This window comes from Doryrhamphus excisus, chromosome 3, assembly GCF_030265055.1.
Source record: "Doryrhamphus excisus isolate RoL2022-K1 chromosome 3, RoL_Dexc_1.0, whole genome shotgun sequence".
Lineage (NCBI taxonomy): Eukaryota > Metazoa > Chordata > Actinopteri > Syngnathiformes > Syngnathidae > Doryrhamphus > Doryrhamphus excisus.
Genome location: NC_080468.1, coordinates 21,106,437 through 21,127,483, shown reverse-complemented (window position 1 = coordinate 21,127,483; position 21,047 = coordinate 21,106,437). Strand labels below are relative to the sequence as shown.

The 21,047-nt window shown below is 40.6% G+C and overlaps 1 protein-coding gene across 1 annotated transcript in view; it reads right to left on the bottom strand.

Moving 5' to 3' along the window:
* LOC131125407 (neurexin-2-like) overlaps positions 1-21,047 on the bottom strand; it is a 410,351-nt gene that overhangs the window by 275,549 nt on the left and 113,755 nt on the right. The window contains exon 6 of the mRNA XM_058066943.1: positions 1,143-1,163. Coding sequence (XP_057922926.1) covers positions 1,143-1,163 — 21 coding nt within the window. The remainder of the gene's footprint in view (positions 1-1,142; positions 1,164-21,047) is intronic.

The following is a 21,047-nucleotide window of genomic DNA, read 5'->3' as shown; positions in this document are numbered from 1 at the left end:
TAAAGTTCACAAGATTGGATATAGCTTATTCTGTAATACAAATAGAAACATGAAGAAGAAAAAGAGTAAAAACTGATATAATATGTAGATATAATATAATAGAGAACATATTATGGATAAAACTAACTAAAACATTGTAATTACTTCATGTTTATGTACAGTTCCATACTGTAAATACGAAGGGTATAATGATTAAATGCTCAAAAACTGCAAAAACTATTTGTTTCAAGTGACTTAAAAGGCAGTTACTGTGCATTTTCAATGGAATACATGGCTAAATATGTATTTAACAAACACAGGCTTTCAATATGAGAGTTAGACAAAAACACAACAGGCCTAGGGTTCCAAAGTGATGAAACAAACCTATAATAGCGACGACTATTTTCCTCCCTTGCCACACACAAACACACTAGACGCTTATAACAACTATACAACATTTTCTGAAGAAATTGTCAGCTCCAAACCTCCAGTCTACAAGTGCCTCCATTTTATATACAGAGCGGCGCACTGGAATTCAAATGCTCACCATGGGTAGCTGATAACAAGCAAATAACATGCCAACATCTATTTCGCTATTTCGGATATGAAAACAACTCTCCCTTCTTGCTGTGAGAAATGACTGCAACATTTGCATCTTTAAAAGAAAACACACACACAACCTCCAGTTCATCACTGTGATTTCCTCCTGCCGATTTTGCCTACTTGACAGGTAATCCATCAGCTGCGACTCAGCATGGAGGAGATCTAAATCATCCACACATATGCATGTTTACGCCACTACTTGCCACTCAAGATAAGGACATTCCTTGTTAATCTGAGTGTGTCGTGTGAGAGAGAGTAGAAGTGTGTCAAAAAAGCCTGAACACTGACCTTGTGATTGTATTTAATGTTATAAACTTGCAAACCATAATCAAAACAACATCACGTTGAAAAGGACAAGGTAAAAAAAATAAAGAGGAGAAACAACAGTGACAATTTGGGTGTTGTCACTGGTGTCAATTTTGCCCCCTGGAAGTCACGTTAAAACCGCAGTCCAGAGTGACAATGCACGATGACGATGCACAGAGCATCAGCACAGCAGCCAGCATCAGCATCTACAACATCGTCACGTGAGGAAGTGAGGAGGACAACATCGGTCTTACCTTCTAGGACGTACTCCTCAACTTCAGGGAAGAATCCAAAGCGAGTGCATGAAGAAGACAGAAAATACTTTTTAGATATGTTATGTCATAAAATCACACCCGTAAGCAAGACATACAACACAGAACAGAGAAAATGGAAGTGGCGCAGTAATCAACCTTCTAAACTGTTATGATTACATTGCGGCTAAATGAACAAAAATACAGAAACAAGGCGCTCAAAAGTATAATATTAAATGTAATACAGTATACGTGTCTTGTTGTGCGCAGCTTTCAGAAGAGTGGCTTCACTGTTAGCTGAGTGCTAAAAGCAGGTCAGCAGTTTAGAGAGTAGCTGACAGCAGCTCCTGTGTGAATGTTGACAGAATGTGTTCTTTGCTTGTTAATAAAGCGGTACAGCAGCAGTAGAGTACTATTGTATTGTACACTGGTCTTTAGGTGTCAATAATGTTACATTGTTGAGCCAATAGCCACCGGGAGTACACAGTCAATCTCATCTTATCTCATTTATGTCTAATATGGCTTTGTTTTCTTTCATTATGTCTACTATATTGGACAATACAAGTCTAAAGCTGACTATAGGGGTTTTATTTCATGTCTCGAGGGCTCTAAAGAAAAAAAAAACATAATTAGAAGGTCATAAACAGATTTTCTATGCTCTAACAACATGAATATTCCATTTATTAACCCTGATTACGGCGCACCGTTATGCCACTTGTGAATGCGGTGACTTCTAATGCGTATCTATCGCTTCCTGTGGAGATCTGATTAAGTTGTTGAAAAAAAAAAAATCGCTGTACAAGTCACATTTAGACCTTCTTGAGAACATTAACAAACACACTTGAAGGGCCACGAAATGTTAAATCTATATAATTCCCAGGTTGACTGAAGGTTAATTGGCACATATTGCTTCTAAACAAGTTTGTTTGCCATGTGAGAATACTTTGGAAAAGTTGCCCGAGGAGGAATTCCACCCGACCACTTAAACCTGTTATATCTTTTTGATAGCTACCAAGTCATCTTTACCATCCGTTTCCATTATCCTGGAGGTGTTTGCAATTAAAATGGATCACACATTGCCTCGGGTTTGAAGCTCCGCTGGGAAGCACACATTTTTTTTAAGTGTACTGCGGGAAACCTGTAAATGTATAAAATAATAATAAGTATAAAATATAAAATGTGTTGTCACACACAAACTCACAAAAGAAGTAGGAGGAGGGCATAAATAAAAAGGGGGGCTGCAATGAAATCAGTGAACACGAGAAAAAGTCACATTTAAATGGAAGCAGTGGAGCATTGTTATTTCTTTTCTTTTCAAAAACTAATCCTCACCAAATAGAGTTTCTTAATGCACAAAAGCGTGCCTACTCATCCAAAACAACACATAACAAAGGCCACATATTAATTTGTTATGGAGGTGTAACATAACAAAGTATTAATTAAAGATGCATGCATTAAAAGCACAAACCGCACAAGTCCACTGCAATAATGGAGTAGAAGATATGGTGGAAAACTATAAGATTATCACGATAAAGACAAGTTTATGGCTTTGCATCTTTTGATTGTGTTAGCAGCCGAAGCAGGAAGGTTGTTTGACATCCTTTTAGACACTGCAGGAAATAGAAATGATAACACTTCTGAGGACTTGATGAAGAAAAAGGAGGCAGGAGGAGATGTAAAGACTCACGAGGACACACTTTTTTTTTTTTTTATCAAACGAAAGCTTTGTCCTGAACTCCATCACACTGCCAAAAACTTTGACTGAAAAGTTAATCCGTGAGAGACGGCCTTTGCAGATTTCACATTAAATCTCCACGACAAAAAAAAAAAAAAAAAAACCTGCCCCAGACAAATGGGACTTTACAGTTAAGGCTTTCTGTGCCAGATAAAGATAGGAAAAAAATACATAAACTGACTGATTTGGATCGCAGAAGCGCGGCACATTCAGCATGAAAGGAAGGAAAGGAGATTTGAGGTCAAACGGAGACGATCGTAGAGATGAAACAGATATGAAGGGACTTTCTTCACTGAGGAATGTATTTTGCTGAGGGAAAAAAAAGCAATAATTGAACCTATTTTGACTTGCATTCAAGTTGGCAAGGTAAATGGTAATGATTATGTTTACTTGGAGCATGCTTAACAATATTTAAGGAACATCACATTTAGACTGTATTTAATACTACCCCCCGCTTCAAGTCTTAACAATTACTTTTTTAGTTTGGCTCTTGAGCAAAAATGTTCTTTTATGACAATTCTGATGTGTGGTGGTGGAATGTTTTTATTTCCTTTCCTGCTGTAAGCAATCAGTGAAGACTACATTGATCCAGAAGTAACCCCCAGCAGTTCATGAACTCTGAGAAGAAGTTATTAATATTTCTAAACCATTAGTTGTGGACATGATAGCTGCAGGATAGCCAGTATGAATAGCTCCATTATGACATTCTGTTGTGCGGAGTGTTTTTCTCGAGCAAACACCATCTTTATTACTATGGTTGTTGTTTTTTGCATGACATTCTGAGGCTGCAAAAGTTTTGCAGACAAAAGTGTGTACACTCCCTGTTGACCAGGCTGGAACATGGCAAACACCTATGGAAAATAAAACACAAATAAAGGACCGCAATAAAGCCTGACATGTTTTTTACTCTCCAGGGCAACCTTGGGTTGTTGTTTTATGAAGCTGATTTAAAAAAGAAGAAGAAAGGGATGGCTGTGAGTTGACTGAAGGTAGGTAACATGTAAACAGTAAGACACGACAGCGTGTAGCCAGGTACAAAAAAGGAAACCAGATGTAATAACATTTTGATAGAGTACCCTATATATTCTGAAACAATAAAAACAAAATCTCTGGATTTGTTCTCGCGCACGTGGAATTTAATTTTTACAATTGTGAACACTGGCTGACAGGAAGTGTGTGTTCGCAAAAAGACAATATGGTGTCAGGTTAAATCTTTTAAGCTCTTGAAAGCTCGTACTCATCACCTTCAATGGTTATTTTTCTACATCTACCCTAATAATTTTGACTGCTGTTTGAAATAAGATGTCCAAGAAAGTTAAGTACATTTGTATTTTGAAATCAGATTTAAAAAATGAGTTCTTCCGGTTCTATATTTAGACAATTGATATTAAATCAAACTTTGTTTGACGTGACCTAAGGTCCTTGTCCTTCACAAACTAATCAGTGGACAGGAAGGGACCATGTATTTTTGTCATCTCCCATTAAATCCTCTTTCAGATCTTCTACTTAGTCCTATGGCTATCAGGCAAATCATGTGGACACATTTGTCTTTCATAAGTAAGCATGTACTTCCACTAATCCAGTGTTTCTCAAATAATGGGACAGGCACTCCAATCCACTATGCTGCAAAATTCTTCAAGTGTCCATTAGTGATGTTTAACCAAGAAGATATCATAACCCAAATAGTTAGCATCTGTTACACATCCACACTGCACTTCTAATTGTTTTATTCCGCTGTTTTAATAGTAAAATTAAGAAACATTTAAAAGTTCATAAGGTTTTTTTTTTTTTTTTTAAGGGCGGGAGAGTAAAATGGATCTTTGGTTAGTAAAGGTTGCCAACCCCTGACTTAGACACTTCATAGAAAAATGGCATTCCATAGCAAAATGGCTTGAACTGAGTGAGACTTCATCGGCAGTCATACAGTCGTCATTGAGTCTAAGTTAGGAGGGAGAGAAGCAAAATGCCACAGCCCCGTGTGGGAATAGTTCGATTTCAAAACCAAATGAGTAGGTTGAGCCCATCACCACCAATGGACTGAATGGCTTGCCACCCGCGCCATTTTTCCCATCTGGGGAAAAAAAAGCCACATAAAGATGCAGAGCCGGCAGTCAAGAATCACTGGGACGCTTGACCGGCAAAGTAAATACAAACGGAACAGAGAAACATACTGGTTTTTAAACAGTTGAAAAGATAGCATTTCAAGAAATGCTCCAAACGTTTCACAGACAGTACATATTGCCTGTAAGAGAATTTACAGTGAGAAAGATAATGTTAAAGGAAATATTGCATTATTAATATTATTATTAATTGCAGTTTATGTGGTCTCAAAATATGTTGACAGTCATATTCTCTAGCGTCAATTTGGGGGACAATACAAATTTCAAAAGACACCAAAATTGTTTTTTCATTGTGCTCTTCTGAAAATTAATGTTAAAATCTCAACTCGTCATATTCTCGTGGACCTGATCTCACCTCTACTAAATAGTCATCCTTTTGGTTCCCCATCGGGGTTATCTGTGTTATAATACGGCTAGTTCTAATCCAGTGTGGCCCACCAAGATGACCCATATTTGGGTTTCATCAGCAGCTGTGGTTCCACTTGACCGATGCCGCTAACCACTGGCTGGCAGCCGCTGGGCTCCCTCACCGAGGTCGACAGCTGTGTACACAGACATATCGGTATGCATTCGGCGACATGTTTGCCGCTCCATTTTTCAGACGGACCGCCGGCTGTGCCGGCTGCAGCTCCCATTACGCGTTTGTTTGTCCCGTGATCATTAGAGAAGATGACTTAATCCCAGTCCGGAAAAACGTCACACGGAATGTTGTACACTGAAGGTCAGAGGAAGGAGCGGGAGGGGCCTGCTGAAGGTAGTCTGGCAGTTTACTGATGATAGCAGCACATTGGTATCGACATCCTGCACTCACTGGGGACAGCGGCATCTTATCTTTGCAAAGCCGGAGAAGACAGGGAATGTGGGGAGATAATGGGGGAGGAGGGAGGAGATATGAGATGTAAGGAAGCAGAGCAGTTGCACACCTTGGCAGGAAAACTCATCTGGCTCTTATAAGAGGCAAAACAATGCAGTGCGTCATAAGAGATGTCAAAACCACCGCAGCCTCTCGCCTTTTTTGGTCCTAAGTGCTGCTTAATGGGCCAATGCCGGCGACAAACGGAGATGTCCACACATTTCAAGGGCGCCCTAATGGAGTTGGGGAACGAGCCACGTAGATGAAAGCCTTGGCCGTTTGTCATTAAGAGATGGGACATGAAGAGGAAGGTCAAAGGAAACTGTTTGGTGTCAGAAAAAGTAGTTCCGATGCTAATGAGACGTTCTTACATGTGGTCAAATTTGCTAATGTGCTCTAACAGACCCTGGCCAGTGAATACGCTTTTGATAAACTGCTGGAAAAAAAAAAATATTCCGTTTTTTTTTTTTTTTTTATTATCCAGTGCCACTACTCCAAGTCCACAAATGATATTGCTATTCTCTGCATGGACAAATGCAACAACCATCATAGGGAGTTGAACCTTTTTGAATCAACACGCTAATGCTTTGACAAGGGTCTAGTTTATTTCAAACATGCTTAAAGGGGACCTATTATGCAAATTTTTTGTCCCTTTGTATTGAGTTGTGGACTCCTATTAAGCAGCTACACACAATAATCCGCACACAAAACCTTCAAGATCCTCCAGAATCTGCATCTATTCCAGCTGTATTTCCTTGGATTTGTGCTTTCCGCCAAAACGGTCTGCTTTAATTTATTCCACTGGGATTGGTCACATTCCCAAACTACTCCCGGACTACTGCGAACAATTTCTAATTTAGTGGATATCGGAGTTGATTTAGAATTAATTATCGGCCTGATATCAGTGGTCGACATCAGAATCTGATCACGAAAAACGATATTTTTAAAAATGCTGTAAACAACACTGATATCGGTATCAGAAATCGGACATCACTACTCTAAATCATTGTAACTTTGTGCCTTGTACCTCATCCATTCTGTCTTTATCTGAAAACAATGCAACTTCAGTCACCGCATAGTCGGAATCGATACAATTCTTGGTCTGACAAGGAGAAATAGTCCCTGAAAAATTTGATGTCTCTGTTCAAATGCATCAAATCTGATCTAGTCTTGTCACTTGGCCTGGACACGTCCAACAATTTGTTGTGGAGATAAGCCAACGAGAAGATCAACAGAGGAGGGAGAAAAACAAACAATGATAAAACAAAGAAGATGAGTATTGGCAAGACAAATCTCTTGATCTCCTTGCTTGCTATTTGCAGCGCTGTTTGTTGTGTGCAGTTTTTGGACACAGACTCGCCTGTCTATCCCCTTGTAAATTGCCTGCGTCCATGCGGCCGCACTCCCTGTTAGAGCGGTCCCACTAACAAAAGCCCATTCACTCATAATGAATGGAGAAGGAAGCCAAAGACCAAAGGGCCTGATTTAGTAACAATTATTGACCAGCCCCGATTGAGTTAGGATTGAGCTACGGCATCCTCAATGCATCAGCTCCTCCGTGGTTTATATTGTTGGAAAATAGAAGAAAAAAACGACCCAACTACTTCCATCAATCTTTTTGGGACAATATGGAGGGAAACTCCACACACTGGGGATATTATAGTACAACTATAAGCGTGTTAGCAATACTGATGCTGGATGGATGGATTATAAGCTATACCAAATGTCATGCCACATGTCTCATTAATACAAGTCAAGATGTTACATAAACAATGAAACTTTTTACACATACAATTTAAATTCAATATGGGTAATATATCTAACCCAGTCATTCCCAACCATATTAGTGTGCTGTGAGAGCTCATCAGGTGTGCTATGGGAAATTATCCAATTTCAGTTATTTTATTTGTTTATATTATTTATTTCTGAATAATGGCTTTTTGTCCATCTTTCTATGCCAGTTACACATAGTGACAAGCGGAACAATCAAATGCTCTTCCACTCAATGGCAGAAGGTGTTGTGCATAATTAACTTGTCAATCCACCTGTTGCCATTCATACGATATAATGGGATGGCACACTTGGTGGTGTGCCCTGACATTTTGTAATTGTAAAATGTGTCTTGTCTCCAAAAGGTTGGAAAACACTGATCTAAAGCAGCTTTGCATTCAAATTGCAACTAAAGTTAGTATTGGTGAGAACATGTAGTGAAGTGAAGTTTATAACAGACTAGAAACGGCGTTTGCATGGCTTTTCTGCCAACCCCTAAACCCCACCCCTCCACTCATCTCTGTGTTTTGCTAGTTTTGTATCAAGGTCAAAGTTATGTTCAATGTTCATTTATCAATTTAATTCTAATTTTTATGTATTTCACATTTTCTGCATGTAAAACTGTTATTATTCTTCATTAAATGTGGTTTGTGGTTTATTGCATATCTGGAAAAGATTAATTGGATTTACATGATTTCTTGTTGGGAAAAATGGATTTGGTTTTGGTAGGTTTTGGTTTTCTTTGGGACCTTTCGGAACGGATTAATAACGGAAACCAAGGTTCCCCTGTGCATGAAAGCTCACAGTCAGCTGAAGGTAGCACTGATCTGCCGTGTTGCATTGTGGATGAACTGCTGATGCCGTAATCTCCAGGTAAGCCGCTGTAACGCTCGCATCGCCGCTCTTCACTTCCTGCTTTTTACACTTGCAAAACTATTAAGTGTCCATCAGTTTGCAATGGGATTATAACACCACAGGCTAATGCAACATACACACGTACAGCTGATCCCAGATGTGAGGTCAAGAGGAGCTAATGTAACCGCATGGAAGTAGTCAACGAGCCCGCCTCTCTCCAAGGTGCTGAGCAGGCCAAGCCCAGATTAAAATGGACAAGGGCAGCACACAGTCCAGGAATTAAGTTTATTTGAGGATGTTTAGAGTTGAAATAGCAAAATCAATGCAAGTAGAAGCTTGAGAAGACATGTGACACAGAATGATTGTTTTGTTTCATCACATTGATTTGTTTCACGTAGCAAAACAAAGTGTGGGAGAGAACACCTTGTATTTATTCTCCTAAATGAACTTCTGCCCACACAGAAAAAGTGAAATAACCAGTGTTTTTTAAGTTCAATAAATGTTGGGCACACTTTACTTGCTTGGTGTGACTGGCAGCCATCTGCAAAGCTTTCCATCTCCAACGACAGAACAATTACAGTAATTGTTTCCATCAAAAGGTGCCCAGGGATATTGTTTGTGTATATCTGCAACAGGGAGTAAAGACGCTGCCAGCTGAAAAAGAGTTTCATATCACTTCATCTAAGGGTGCTTGCTCTGCTAGTACGATTTGTTTGTGAACACGATCATCTGAACCCTGGTGTGCACCAAACAAGTGGACCGAGACCGGATGAGAGATGGGTCTCAAACTTCTTGCAAGTGAACGCTGCATGGACCAAAGACACGGACCAGTGTTAACATGTCAGAAATGACAACTATGTAAGAGAAAGTATTGAAAGTGTTGTCTCTATGATTTTTCCTATGAGTGTGTGATAATGGTGTTCTTTTTCTCAAAGTATATTTGAGAAGCCTTTTGTGTTATCTAAACCAGTTAAAAAACCGCAAACGCTAGGCGAACCACACCAAAGTGAGCACCAAGTATCCTTTTTTGGCAGCCTAAAACTAAATCAAGTCCTTATCCCAATAGGGATTCTATTATGAATCATGGTCCTGCCTTGTGACGTATGTCCAAAAGGGCGACAATGACACCGCAACCTTTTCAACATGCAGCATGCTTTTGACGGTTTGCGCTCATGACTTCAGAGCTGATCAGTGGAGGGAACACAAACAAGACGAGCCACTGACGACACACTTGCAACACCATCCGAGGCGTCTTGACAGGTGCCGAGCCTTAAAAATGCATGCAGTCCTTGTAGCAGAAAGTAAACACTTGATGGAATACAATCGTGATAACAAGCACCTTGCCTTCCCTCCATGGAAATCAATACAACAATGTGTCGGGTCAGCATGAAACTCGAAGGAGCAAAACAGAAGGTCATTTTGTTGCTTGATATCCTTAACCTTTAATGCTCGTCAGAAAATGAGGCTTATGTTATCAACTGTACCTTGAGAAATGTCAATTGACTCCTAAGAAGTAGATGAAGTACAAGAGTCATGTAAATTACACTCTCTTCACTAGAAAAAGTGTTATTAATCAGAAAAAAGGAATAAGTTACTGGAAGACTGCCGCTATTTTGCGAGCGGTCTCTTTGCCAGTTTTATGCTTTGAACTGGGAGCTAAAATTTGGGTTATGAGCTGCTACTATTTGGCAGGCATAGCCGAGGAGAGCTACATATTTGGGGGCTTGTGTCAAATTGACCATTAACAGCGCACTAGCTAGTCACTAGCCTTTTTAAATTTACATCCCTACTTAGTATAGACAAAAACCTATTTCCATCCGCCATTAAGTGTGATTAATAAGTTATTGATGGACAAAATACGATTATTCACACTTGAGTATTTGAAACGAATGACAACTGTAATATGTGCAAAAAATTTCTTCTGACTTTTTTTTTAATTCCGGGAGAAAAAAAGTGGGCCATTTCCAATAAAGCCTCTTTGAAGCTCTTATCATTATATGTAATACATGAGGATGAAATGAGTAGGACAAGAGAAATATACATTTTTAAAAAGTCCCCTTCAGCTGTTGAATTAGCCTTCCTCAATAATTCTGCTCATATTTAATAAAATAATATTTAACTCAGTACTCCGCTGTGCGTGTGTAGACAAAATACTGCTGCGTTGACACTGGTATTTGTGTCATGGGACCAGTGGCCGTGTAGTAAAGAAAGCTTTTTTTGACATATTACGTGACACGATGAACAAACCAATATCTCAAGCAGTCTCAGTCCACTTGTTTGGTGCACACTTGACCAAAAGAACCATACTAACTGAGTAAATACACCAGGATCTCTACGAACAAAACTAAACATGACAAGTGTGAGCACTCCAATGTTTCTTTCATGTGTTCTATTTTTAAACTTTGCAATTTGACAGCATTTGAATCTGATCCCAGAGTGCAATCTGATTATGGAGTCTGATTTCATCAGGGAATCTGCTCATCAGATACTAATCCATTCAAACGCTGCTTGGAGTCCATTTAAGTTTACATTTTCCAAGAAAGTAAAGATTTAATGAGTCAGTTTTAGCTAGGTTTAGCATTGCACGTTAAGTGCAAATATGAAAGTGGAAGTATTTTCACCTTGGAGTTCAACATATGCAGCATTTGCAATTTGGGGGATTTTTTTTTTGCTGGGAAAAAAAATAAATTAAAGTGTTGTTGTCATCGTCGCCTCTCTTTCCATCGTTTTCTTTATGAGCATGAAGCTGCAGGTTCAGTTGACTTTCCTGTGTATTTTTTTTTTCTTTTTAGCTCAAGCTGTCCCATTTCCAGCTCATGCGGACTTCCCTCCACTCTAATTAGTGCAGTAAAATCATATTTGCATGGTGTGATGCTTCTGCCCCAAAACATGTGTGTTTGGCACTTTCTGTATCAGCTGTATGATGTGAAAAACCCCAAATGACTAAGGCCGAAACAAGACAAGACAGGTTTAGAGAATACACATAAAATGAGCATACCAGATAGACATTTTGACACATATTATTTTGAGAAAACGTTTGACCAATACTTGAAAAGGTGCCATATAGACGTATCACAAAGGTGCTTTATAAACTGGTGTTTTGTTGACAGATGAAGGCCTTTTCACTGCCAGTTAAAGTCAGTCCATCTGTCGTACCGGCACTTTGAGTATTAAACATATGCTACTGGGATGACTAGTCTATGCATCGCGGCTCAATCACACATTCGACATGAATCACTTTTACTTCTGTCTTTGAATGGATTTCCAAAGGCATCCGCATTGATCGGACGAAAAGGTGACGACAGCCACAAGGTTACACAAGAGCATGTTTGAAAAGGTCGGCGCAGAGATTCCTACAAGAGAGGGTGGCATAGATGAGAGAGGGCATCAGCTTTGACCTAGACTTGGCGTAAACAAACAAACCAGGGCTCACGGTGGACAAATAGAAGTGCCTGGCTCATCTCCCTGGTGTCTACAGAGCCCAGACAGATAGCTTGTAATATGCTGCTGTTGATGTAATGCCCTAATTCAATGTTATTGCTTTAAAGTATCAGCACCGGCAGCTCCAAGGAGTGATCTCTGTGCGTGAAGGTCAAATGCAGACATCCGGGCCACAAGGTGATTAAATTGGCTCGGACTTGATTACAGTTTTACACTCTGGCGGGGCAAACCATCAGGTGTCATCCATCATTCATGGCGCTGCTCGTTTGCTTAACGACAAACAGTGAAACCTAAACTTGCACCTTGTCAATAATGAATGAGCGGTGAGGTGGCGTCCAGTCGTCTCATGGAGCTGCGGAGCTTGCATGAACGAAAGCTACATCATTCCCCAATTAGCTATGGCAAAAGCAGCGAAAACGAAAAATGGCGCATGAAACGTGCGGGCATGCAAGCTAACCCAGGAATCACCCCAATCTACTCCAAAGGGCAGCTGCCAATAACATCCCGATTTTTTTTTCGCCCGCTCCACCATTATTTACTGTACTTTCATTAGCTTAGGCTGTGTAGTTCTAATTACATTGGCATCTTTTGCAGAGGATAAAAGTTAATGAGCTTTTATGAAATAATGACGTGACCTTTTTATTTATTCATTTACACCAATAACGCCCCCCTTGCATCGCCTCTGCCTCCCTCCATGTTGGATTGAATTTACTTGGCATGCATCAGGAGTGGACTGACCAATTACTGCTGAAGTGAAATAACAAAAGAATTTAACCCTGAAATACTAAAAAAGCCAGTTTTAAAAAACAGCACAAACATATAGTGTTATAGTTTATGTATTTCATTTTCTATGTGTATAATTTCACATGTCAAACACAGGAAGTAAACAATCTATCACTATCAGTGTGAGCACAAATATACAAATGTAACTTAAAAAGTGTTCCTAATTACACTGACTTGCCACAAATGTAATGTTTTGGTCGGTGGCTTACTGCGGTTCAAACACGCACACCTATGCAGAGACTGAAAGCTCTTCTGGGAGGCACGCTTCCAGTTTTAGATGTGAATGCACCCTCATATTGTTGGGTACTTGGGTCACTTAATGATAGTTATTAAGATGGGACTGTGATGTCCCATGGAAGGGTATTATTCACCTAAAAACAAATGTAAAATGCTTCTTAAACAGGTGCAAAAAACAATCAATTCCCTGAATAGCACTAAAACCAGGCAGCATATATTCTGGTCCTTCACATGGTCCACAGGGCAGGATGAATGTCTTTGGCCTGTGGTGATACCACAGCTCCTTCTAGGGATAGAGAACATTTATTTCTGCTTGAGACGTACACATTATCGACCCTGACCAGCCCATGTTCACGTCTCGGGCCCCCACACTGCTACTCATCTGACTGAAACATTAATTGCCCCCCCCCCCCCCACCCCCCCACACTTCTGCAGATGTAGAAGCGACTGCGTCAGCTTGGCGCTTCTCAATGAGACAGCGGCCCAGTGAAGCATAAGGAAGGAATACAGAACCGAGGAGTCGGAACGAGGGCTATAACCACGCAGCTACTTTTCCCAGTCTTGTTCGCCAGAGTGAATGTGAAATGGGCTGTGGGCGTCATGAAAAGGGACAGTGTTCAGATGGGTCAGTGGGTCGCCAAATAGGACGGTTCCACGGGATGCACAGAGGCCATGGCAGACATACATACAGGCAGGGGAAAAAGGGAAAAGCTGTTGGACCATTCCAACTGCAAGAAGTGAGTAACAGCTTACATTGATGCTGGAAATGAGAAGAACCTACAGTCATGTGGAAAAAATAGGACATCCAAAGCAGTGACTTGGATCTTTAGTGACTAAAACACAAGATGTGCAAATTGTTGTTGCAGAGATGAAACTGGGCGAAAATGTTAGTGGGTGGTATGTCAGACTTTCAAAATGAATAACATTTTTGCCTGTTGTGCGTGCAATGTCATTCAAATGTAATGTGTTAGACACATTTGACACTTTGTGTCAGCCTTAATCACAATTTCCAATAATTGTTGATTTTTATTCATTTCAAACCACAAGTAAGTTTTTTTCAACTAAAACTAGACTCAAAGAATCACATACAGAAATGACTCAAATTAACTTTTTTTAGTTTTAGGTGCTGAAAACTGGACTATCACATGTAGAAGTGACTGAAATATGACTAAAACTAATAATAATATTTGTCCAAAAGACTACAACTAAGATAGCTGCCATTTTTACACTGTTTATGGTATAATATGGTAATGGACCCTTGCAAAAATATATATATTTTGACGGCAGCCATATTTTCAACAAATCTTACTAACTAATATAGTTAGATGGAATCAGGCAAGGCTTAAAAGCAGCTCAGACATTCTAAATCTGATTTACAATGACTATAAACACACCTGCCTCTGGGGATTAGAGGTACAGATATGACTTTCCTCCTCTCACCTTTCTAAGTTTCCCTCAGTCACTGGTGTCAATAATTTAGCAGGATGAAATGCTGCCTCACTTCCTCCATGACACCAAGTTTATCAAGGAGCTCTGCCTTTGTTTTGACAGCCTCCAAGCCTCCAGGAGGCTCACACCTTCCTCACCATCGTTTCCTTCTCTTGAACTCTCTCAAAGGAGCAACTCAATGAGCGACAGATGTGTCACTGCAGTAAGAAGTAGACTGGACGGAGGCTCACTGCCAAAATGGAAAGCAGGCTGCGGCCGAGACACAGCAGAAGGAAGTTGACTGGTCTGTCACGCACCAGGAAGTTTGACGCAGGTCAGACAGAGTGACACACATACTGCTATCGCGTTTTCACCACAAGTGCCTCCAGCAATATCCAAACGCACTTGATCTCCTTACTGATGCTGCAAGTGTCTGATGCAGAGACCAAGTCCTCACAAACATTTTTTATAAAAGATACAAATGTGAAAAATTGCACTCCTCTATTTTTTCAATTGTATATCCATCCATCCATTTTGTATACTGCTTCGCTTCTCATTTGGGTTACAGATGAGCTGGAGCCTATCCTAGCTGGGCGAGACACTAAGTACATACTCGACTGGTTGGCAGGCCAGAAGAAAGATGTCAAAGAAAAATACATTTTCCAGGCTGCACGGCATTTGTATGGTTAGCACGCAGGCCACACAGCTAGGAGACCCAAGTTCGATTCCACCGTCGGCATATGTGGAGTTTGCATGTTTCTCCCCATGCATGTGTGGGTTTTCTCCGGGTACGCCGGTTTCCTCCCAAAAACATGCTAGGTTAATTGGCGACTCCAAATTGTCCATAGGTATGAATGTGAGTATGAATGGTTGTTTGTCTATATGTGCCCTGTGATTGTCTGGCCACCAGTCCAGGGTGCACTCTGCTTCTCACCCAAAGTCAGCTGGGATAGGTTCCAGCACCCCCCACGACCCTTGTGAGGATAAGCGGTAGAAAATGAATGAATGAATGAATACATTTTGCACTGTTGGATCTTAAGGAAGTTCTAAGTACATCATCAAAATGTGAGGCAAAATATTCAAATAAGCTATTTATTGCAAAGAACCATTAAAATGAAATGGGTTGTTCATCAGCTGATCAAAAGTTTAAACCCACTGCCAGATTGCACTGCAGATTGCCTTGAATAAGCAAGGCCTCTCGCAGGTTGAAGGTCGGACGCAATTTAAAATTCTTAAAAGATGTTGAGGGTTATGGAACAAAAAATTCCAGTGATAGAACCAACAAAATCCCAGCAGCCCTGAGGCGGAGGATTCGATTGGCTGTCTGTCAAGACACAGGACGATCCTAGACCCAAATGAAGGTTGTTGCTGGTGCCCAGTGCAGTCCAATAACCAAGAGGCAAAGAAGAGTAGGGCAAGTGGATTGGACATTTTGATGAGCTTGTTGGGTATGGTGGAGACAGGAATCTGTTTGTGAACCTGGTGATGTAATAATATGCACATCGGATGAGTGAATTTACTCCCATCACAAACTGATGATGTTTTCTTGTTTCCAGTATGCCTTTATCTATAACCATTTTCAAGATACAACCTTTAGTAATATTAAAACTGAATATGTTCTTGAAAAAAACCCCAAGTTCATTCAGATGTTCATACAAATGTACCTTAAATTACGTGATGTCTGGGAACACAATTCATAATAACACAATTTAAAGTGTGATTGAAATGTTCTACTAATATCAAAGAGACTAGTGTTTGTGTATTTTAGCTTGACCGACATATTCAGTTCATTTGGAGCTCTTCATGCATACAAATATATATCATCATTTATCTTTCTATTCATTAAATACAAATGGGCATATATCAGACATAATTGCTAATGGTGATTAAAATGTTGATAAATTAGTTGAAATATGTGATTAATCTGATTTTTTTTTAATGAATTGATTTTTTTGCTTTGGTGAGCAGCAAGAAGTGAAGATATCATTACATATTTTCTGCAAAGTGCTAACATAAAGTCAGTCTGCATTTGCTTGTTGATTTCATATTTATATCACATTCATATCACAGTGTTTTTGTCAAGCAACAGTGTCGATTGCAGCACTCCACATCAGGCCGCTCGAAGCAGTGAGACGTCCAGACTGTGTTATTTCCATCTGGGTGGTATTCCGCATGATCGTCGCCTTGCTCCCTTCCCTGCTGCCTGCCACCTGTGCGAAGTGACGCCACACATTGCAAAATCAGGCCATATCTCTGTAGTTACCTGGCCAGTGACAGACGGAGTAAACACTTTCGCACCTGTGTGTCCGGATTAGGGTTCTGACTGGCGTGTATCACCTTTGCACGCATCGGGTTTAAGTCCTTTGAATTTACGTCACAAATGTGCCACTGGTAGCGATTCAGCCCAGACTTAGTTCAACATTAACACCCCAGTGGGAGAGGATAACAGGATAATGCCAAGGTTGATCCTCCATTACCGGCTTTGCGGGCGTGAGTATTGTGTGTTATTGTCATGAGAAAGCAACACAGTGATGGATTTAGTTTCGGTCCAAATCTTTGCCGTTTCACAAGGACCCAATAAGAAAAGCCTCTGCATTGCGTACTGCAGGGGGTGAACAAGGCAGGCGTTCTGTTGGGAGATAGCCTGCAAACTCACACACGAGTCTACTTTTTATTGACGCTTTTACCTCTGTAAAGTTAAAGAGAGACTTTGGTCACCTAGCAAGACAACTATCAGGCTCCATCAGTCTCCACCACTAAATATTGCATGAAGGCGCCAAGTCAGGAAGCAAGATGATGCAGCTGGGAGTCCACCACGGGAGATAATCCACTCTGAACATTCCCCGCTTGAAGGGTAATAAGAAGGTCAGCCATATAGCTGTTTCATCACACAACAGTCCTTCTTGGTTATAGCTTCTGTGCATGATGGTCAGCCTACCGAAGCTCCAGTTGCAGCGGAAATGAAATCACGCCCCTTTTCTTTTTCATACAGATAAAAGAGGGTAAGGTCTGCATTATTCTTTGGTAGTGACAGAGTGGTGAAGTTTGTGTGAGCAAGGAGACACTTTAGTGGGTCTCAGCATTTCTAGATCACATGTATGGCTCAATAGTCCGGTACCAAAATTTAAAGAAAGACACTGAGCTAGGCACAATCTGATATTCAGGATTGGGCTCTCATAAAGAAACAATATTGTTGGTCATCATGTGTAATAAAAAAGGTGAATTCAACAATACATTGGTTGCATTATGTTTAATGCATTGAAGAGCTATTTTTGTATTCAATTCAAAAAATTCATGTTTGAAACAAAAGCTTATTGTTATAACAAAAAAGGATTGGGAATGGGATTGGCATGACTACAAAAAAAAATCTGATTGGGTCAGAAGCCGACTTTGACTCAGGTTGGATACGTCAATTATTTTTACAATCTGTTAAATGTCAATGACAAATGACAATTTCACTAACATATTAGTCATTTCTGCATGATTCATTACTGTCATTTTAACACGGGTTTGCATCTTTGGTTCTTGCAGTGTTCACATTTGAGCTCATATAACCCAAACTGCACCAGAGTTTACTTGCCGGCAGACGCTTTTCGGTGCACACCACGGTTCGGAGAATCACGTTCAGAGCAAATTCCCCTTTTAACCGAATAAAACATGAGAATTGATAACACACCCAAAGCAGCAGAACTCTCCGGGATGATCATTCTAAAGCCTTAAGGCACACATTTACCATGATAAGTCCCTACACTGAAATTGCATTATTTAGAAATATAATTAGTGACTTTGTATGACTTTGTTGCCACAACTGAGCTAATTTAATCCATGGCTACACAACAAGCATTGTTTCGTCTAACCCGGAGCCGCGTGTGTTGTTTTGCTTAAATGCATGGCTTAGTGGCACGCTGAAACAACAGCTGGCACGGGCGATGCGACGAGAAACTGTGGCCATTGTAAAAAAAAAAAAAAAAAAAAAAAAAACTTGGCACCAGTCGGCCCTCCAGCATAACAAGATTAACCCTATTTTTCGCGTGAACTGAATTTACAGTGGAATCGTGTAATTCCGAGTATCTAGGATGACCTCCCGTCCCAGACGTTTCCCCTGACAACACGCCTGCACAGCCTGAAGAAGATATAGGCGGCCCAGCATCATCCTGTACGCATTGCAACCGATGGACAACATGTCCTTTTCAGTCTGCCAAAAGACTTTCAATGAGGGAACTACTGCGAGTAAATATTTGCCATCTCTGGTCCGCTTACGAGAAGTGGCGGAAACGCGTGTGTCAATGTTATGCTTATGTGTGATTAATTCCTCTGGCTGTGAATGAGCGTGTTATACTGTCATGGTTGCTAAAATGGCACGGCGACACGGGACGATTGGAATTATAAATGTGTGCTGAGATCATAACATATTGTTGTCAACGGTATTTAATTAGCATTTTCATTGGATGCCCAACAATGTTATGTTATGTAAATAATGTTTGGTTAGGTGAAAATGAACTCTGGTGCATTTGCTCTACTAGTACAGCTCGCTTAGTGAAGCGTGAAGGTAATCATCTGAAGACCGGCGTGCCCCAAACAACCCAACCAACACCGTTCACGTCAGCTGGAATGTGAACACTACACAGACCAATAGTACAGAGCGGTGTTAAAGCGACAAGCAGAAAAGACAAATATGTATGAAATACATGTTGCTCTCTCCCTCTCTGAGTAAAAAAATAATAAAAATGACACCTAGTACTTTTGAAATTGAAAGACATAGTATACAGATATGAAAATAAATAAAACAAAAGAGTCAAGCACTATGCAGGGGTGCTCTTGACTGAGCCACCAGTGCAAAGCAGTGTGAGTTTTGATTGACAGCAACACAAGCAGCAGGCGCTTTGGCAGTTGGAGCTCATTTCCTTTGTAATTTGGTGGCACTGGCGTCACATTAACGCCGCAGGCGATCCTGTCAGTTGGGAATCACTTTGAATAAATAAATAGAGAAGTGTGATCAGCTTTGATTTTGGAAACAAGGTCAAAACGCTAATACTAATAGTGATGAATGAACTGCCCATAGATGTTGTCGCTTTCACCATCTCCTTCGTCAAGTGGGTGTGAGCTGTCACGCAACCTAGACCTTTCGATCGCTCCTCCACATACGTAGAGACTGACAGAGGGATTTAATTGCATGTGATGAGCGCTTGCCCAGGTGGCTATACACCTTGGAGTCAGTCAGGGTCTCACCTGACTTGACAGACATGAGGGAGGTCCGGGGCTAGAAAACACTCGTTTGACACTGCCTGGAAGCCAATTTCATTCCACACAGCAAAGACGTTGTACAGCAAGATCATTTTGTGCAAAAAATAATCTCAGGCATAAGTAGAATAGAGATCAATATTGACCCCGAAATGCAATCCTATTGGTGATTAGCATTCTAATTCGTTATTTACACATTCCAAAAGGGATTCAAACTACAGTTATCGGGCTTCGACCACATCACCACCCACCCCAATCCTCCTCCCAAGCCTGCATGGCTACAATTATCACCATGATGTACGACTCTCCTTGGCGTCCCCCGCTCTATGCCCACGCCATGATCTGTCAAAGTCCTAGCTCGACTATTATGACCTGAAACCACTGTTTCACTTTGCTAAGTACACATTTTGGGGACATTTACAGTGCACCTCTATAGGTTATCCTATCAACCCATCAGAGAATATAAGTGGGATGATGTCTGGTTCAAATGACCTATTATTCAGCGTGATGACTCATATTAAAATGAATGCAACAGGAGCTAGATAAATAAACAATGTGACCAAGATGCTACAATCTCCTTTAATTACAAACAATCCCCAAACTCCATTTTGGGATGACAAAAAGCTCTGGAGGACCAAATTAGCCTTCTGTGACCAATAACCAATTTTTGATAATGTGTCCAAACTTTCAGCATGAAGAGAATTAGTTTTTCTTTCTTTTTTTATCTTTTCTCCAGACCTATTTTCTCTGAGCCTTGAATTATTGGGAATAGAGCAAATGCATGACTTTGTTTTATTTACTGACTTGAAGTCAGTTTCAAGTAGAGACTATCTTTGTGCCGAGACTGCAGTGTGTTGCCGGGTCCGGCGGATGCCTGTCTGTAAATCATGCGGCGGAAAATATATCAGCGAATTCACGCGCATGTCGCTGATACCGATTCAAGTTAAGAACGCAAATATCGGCTGGCTGATGAATCGGTCGATCCTTAATTACATGTATCATTCACGAATATTGATATGACAAAATGCAGAAGTCTACCTTGGATGAATTGGATTTGCACCATTTCATTTGTGAAAAAATGTTTTTGGGGGTCTTATAATGGATGGGTGATGGTGGGTCTCGAAGCCAAACCATTAGACAACCGCTGATCGAGATCACTGGTTCTGAAATGAGACTGGGCAGTGGTGGAGCCTGAAATCTTTCATTGGGGTGGCCAAGGTGAGACCATTACTCACATAGGGGTGGTCATAAGTTGATACCTGAAACGTCGAGATGGCCGGTGGGGTGGCCAGAGACCTCCGCCACTGGCACGGTTTTTTTATTCAACCAATAAGGCTTTTTATCCGCTTATCCTCATTAGGGTCACAGGTATGATGGAGCCTATCCCATGCATGTTTTTGGAATGTGGGAGAAAACCAGAGTACGCACGGGCAGAACATGCAAAC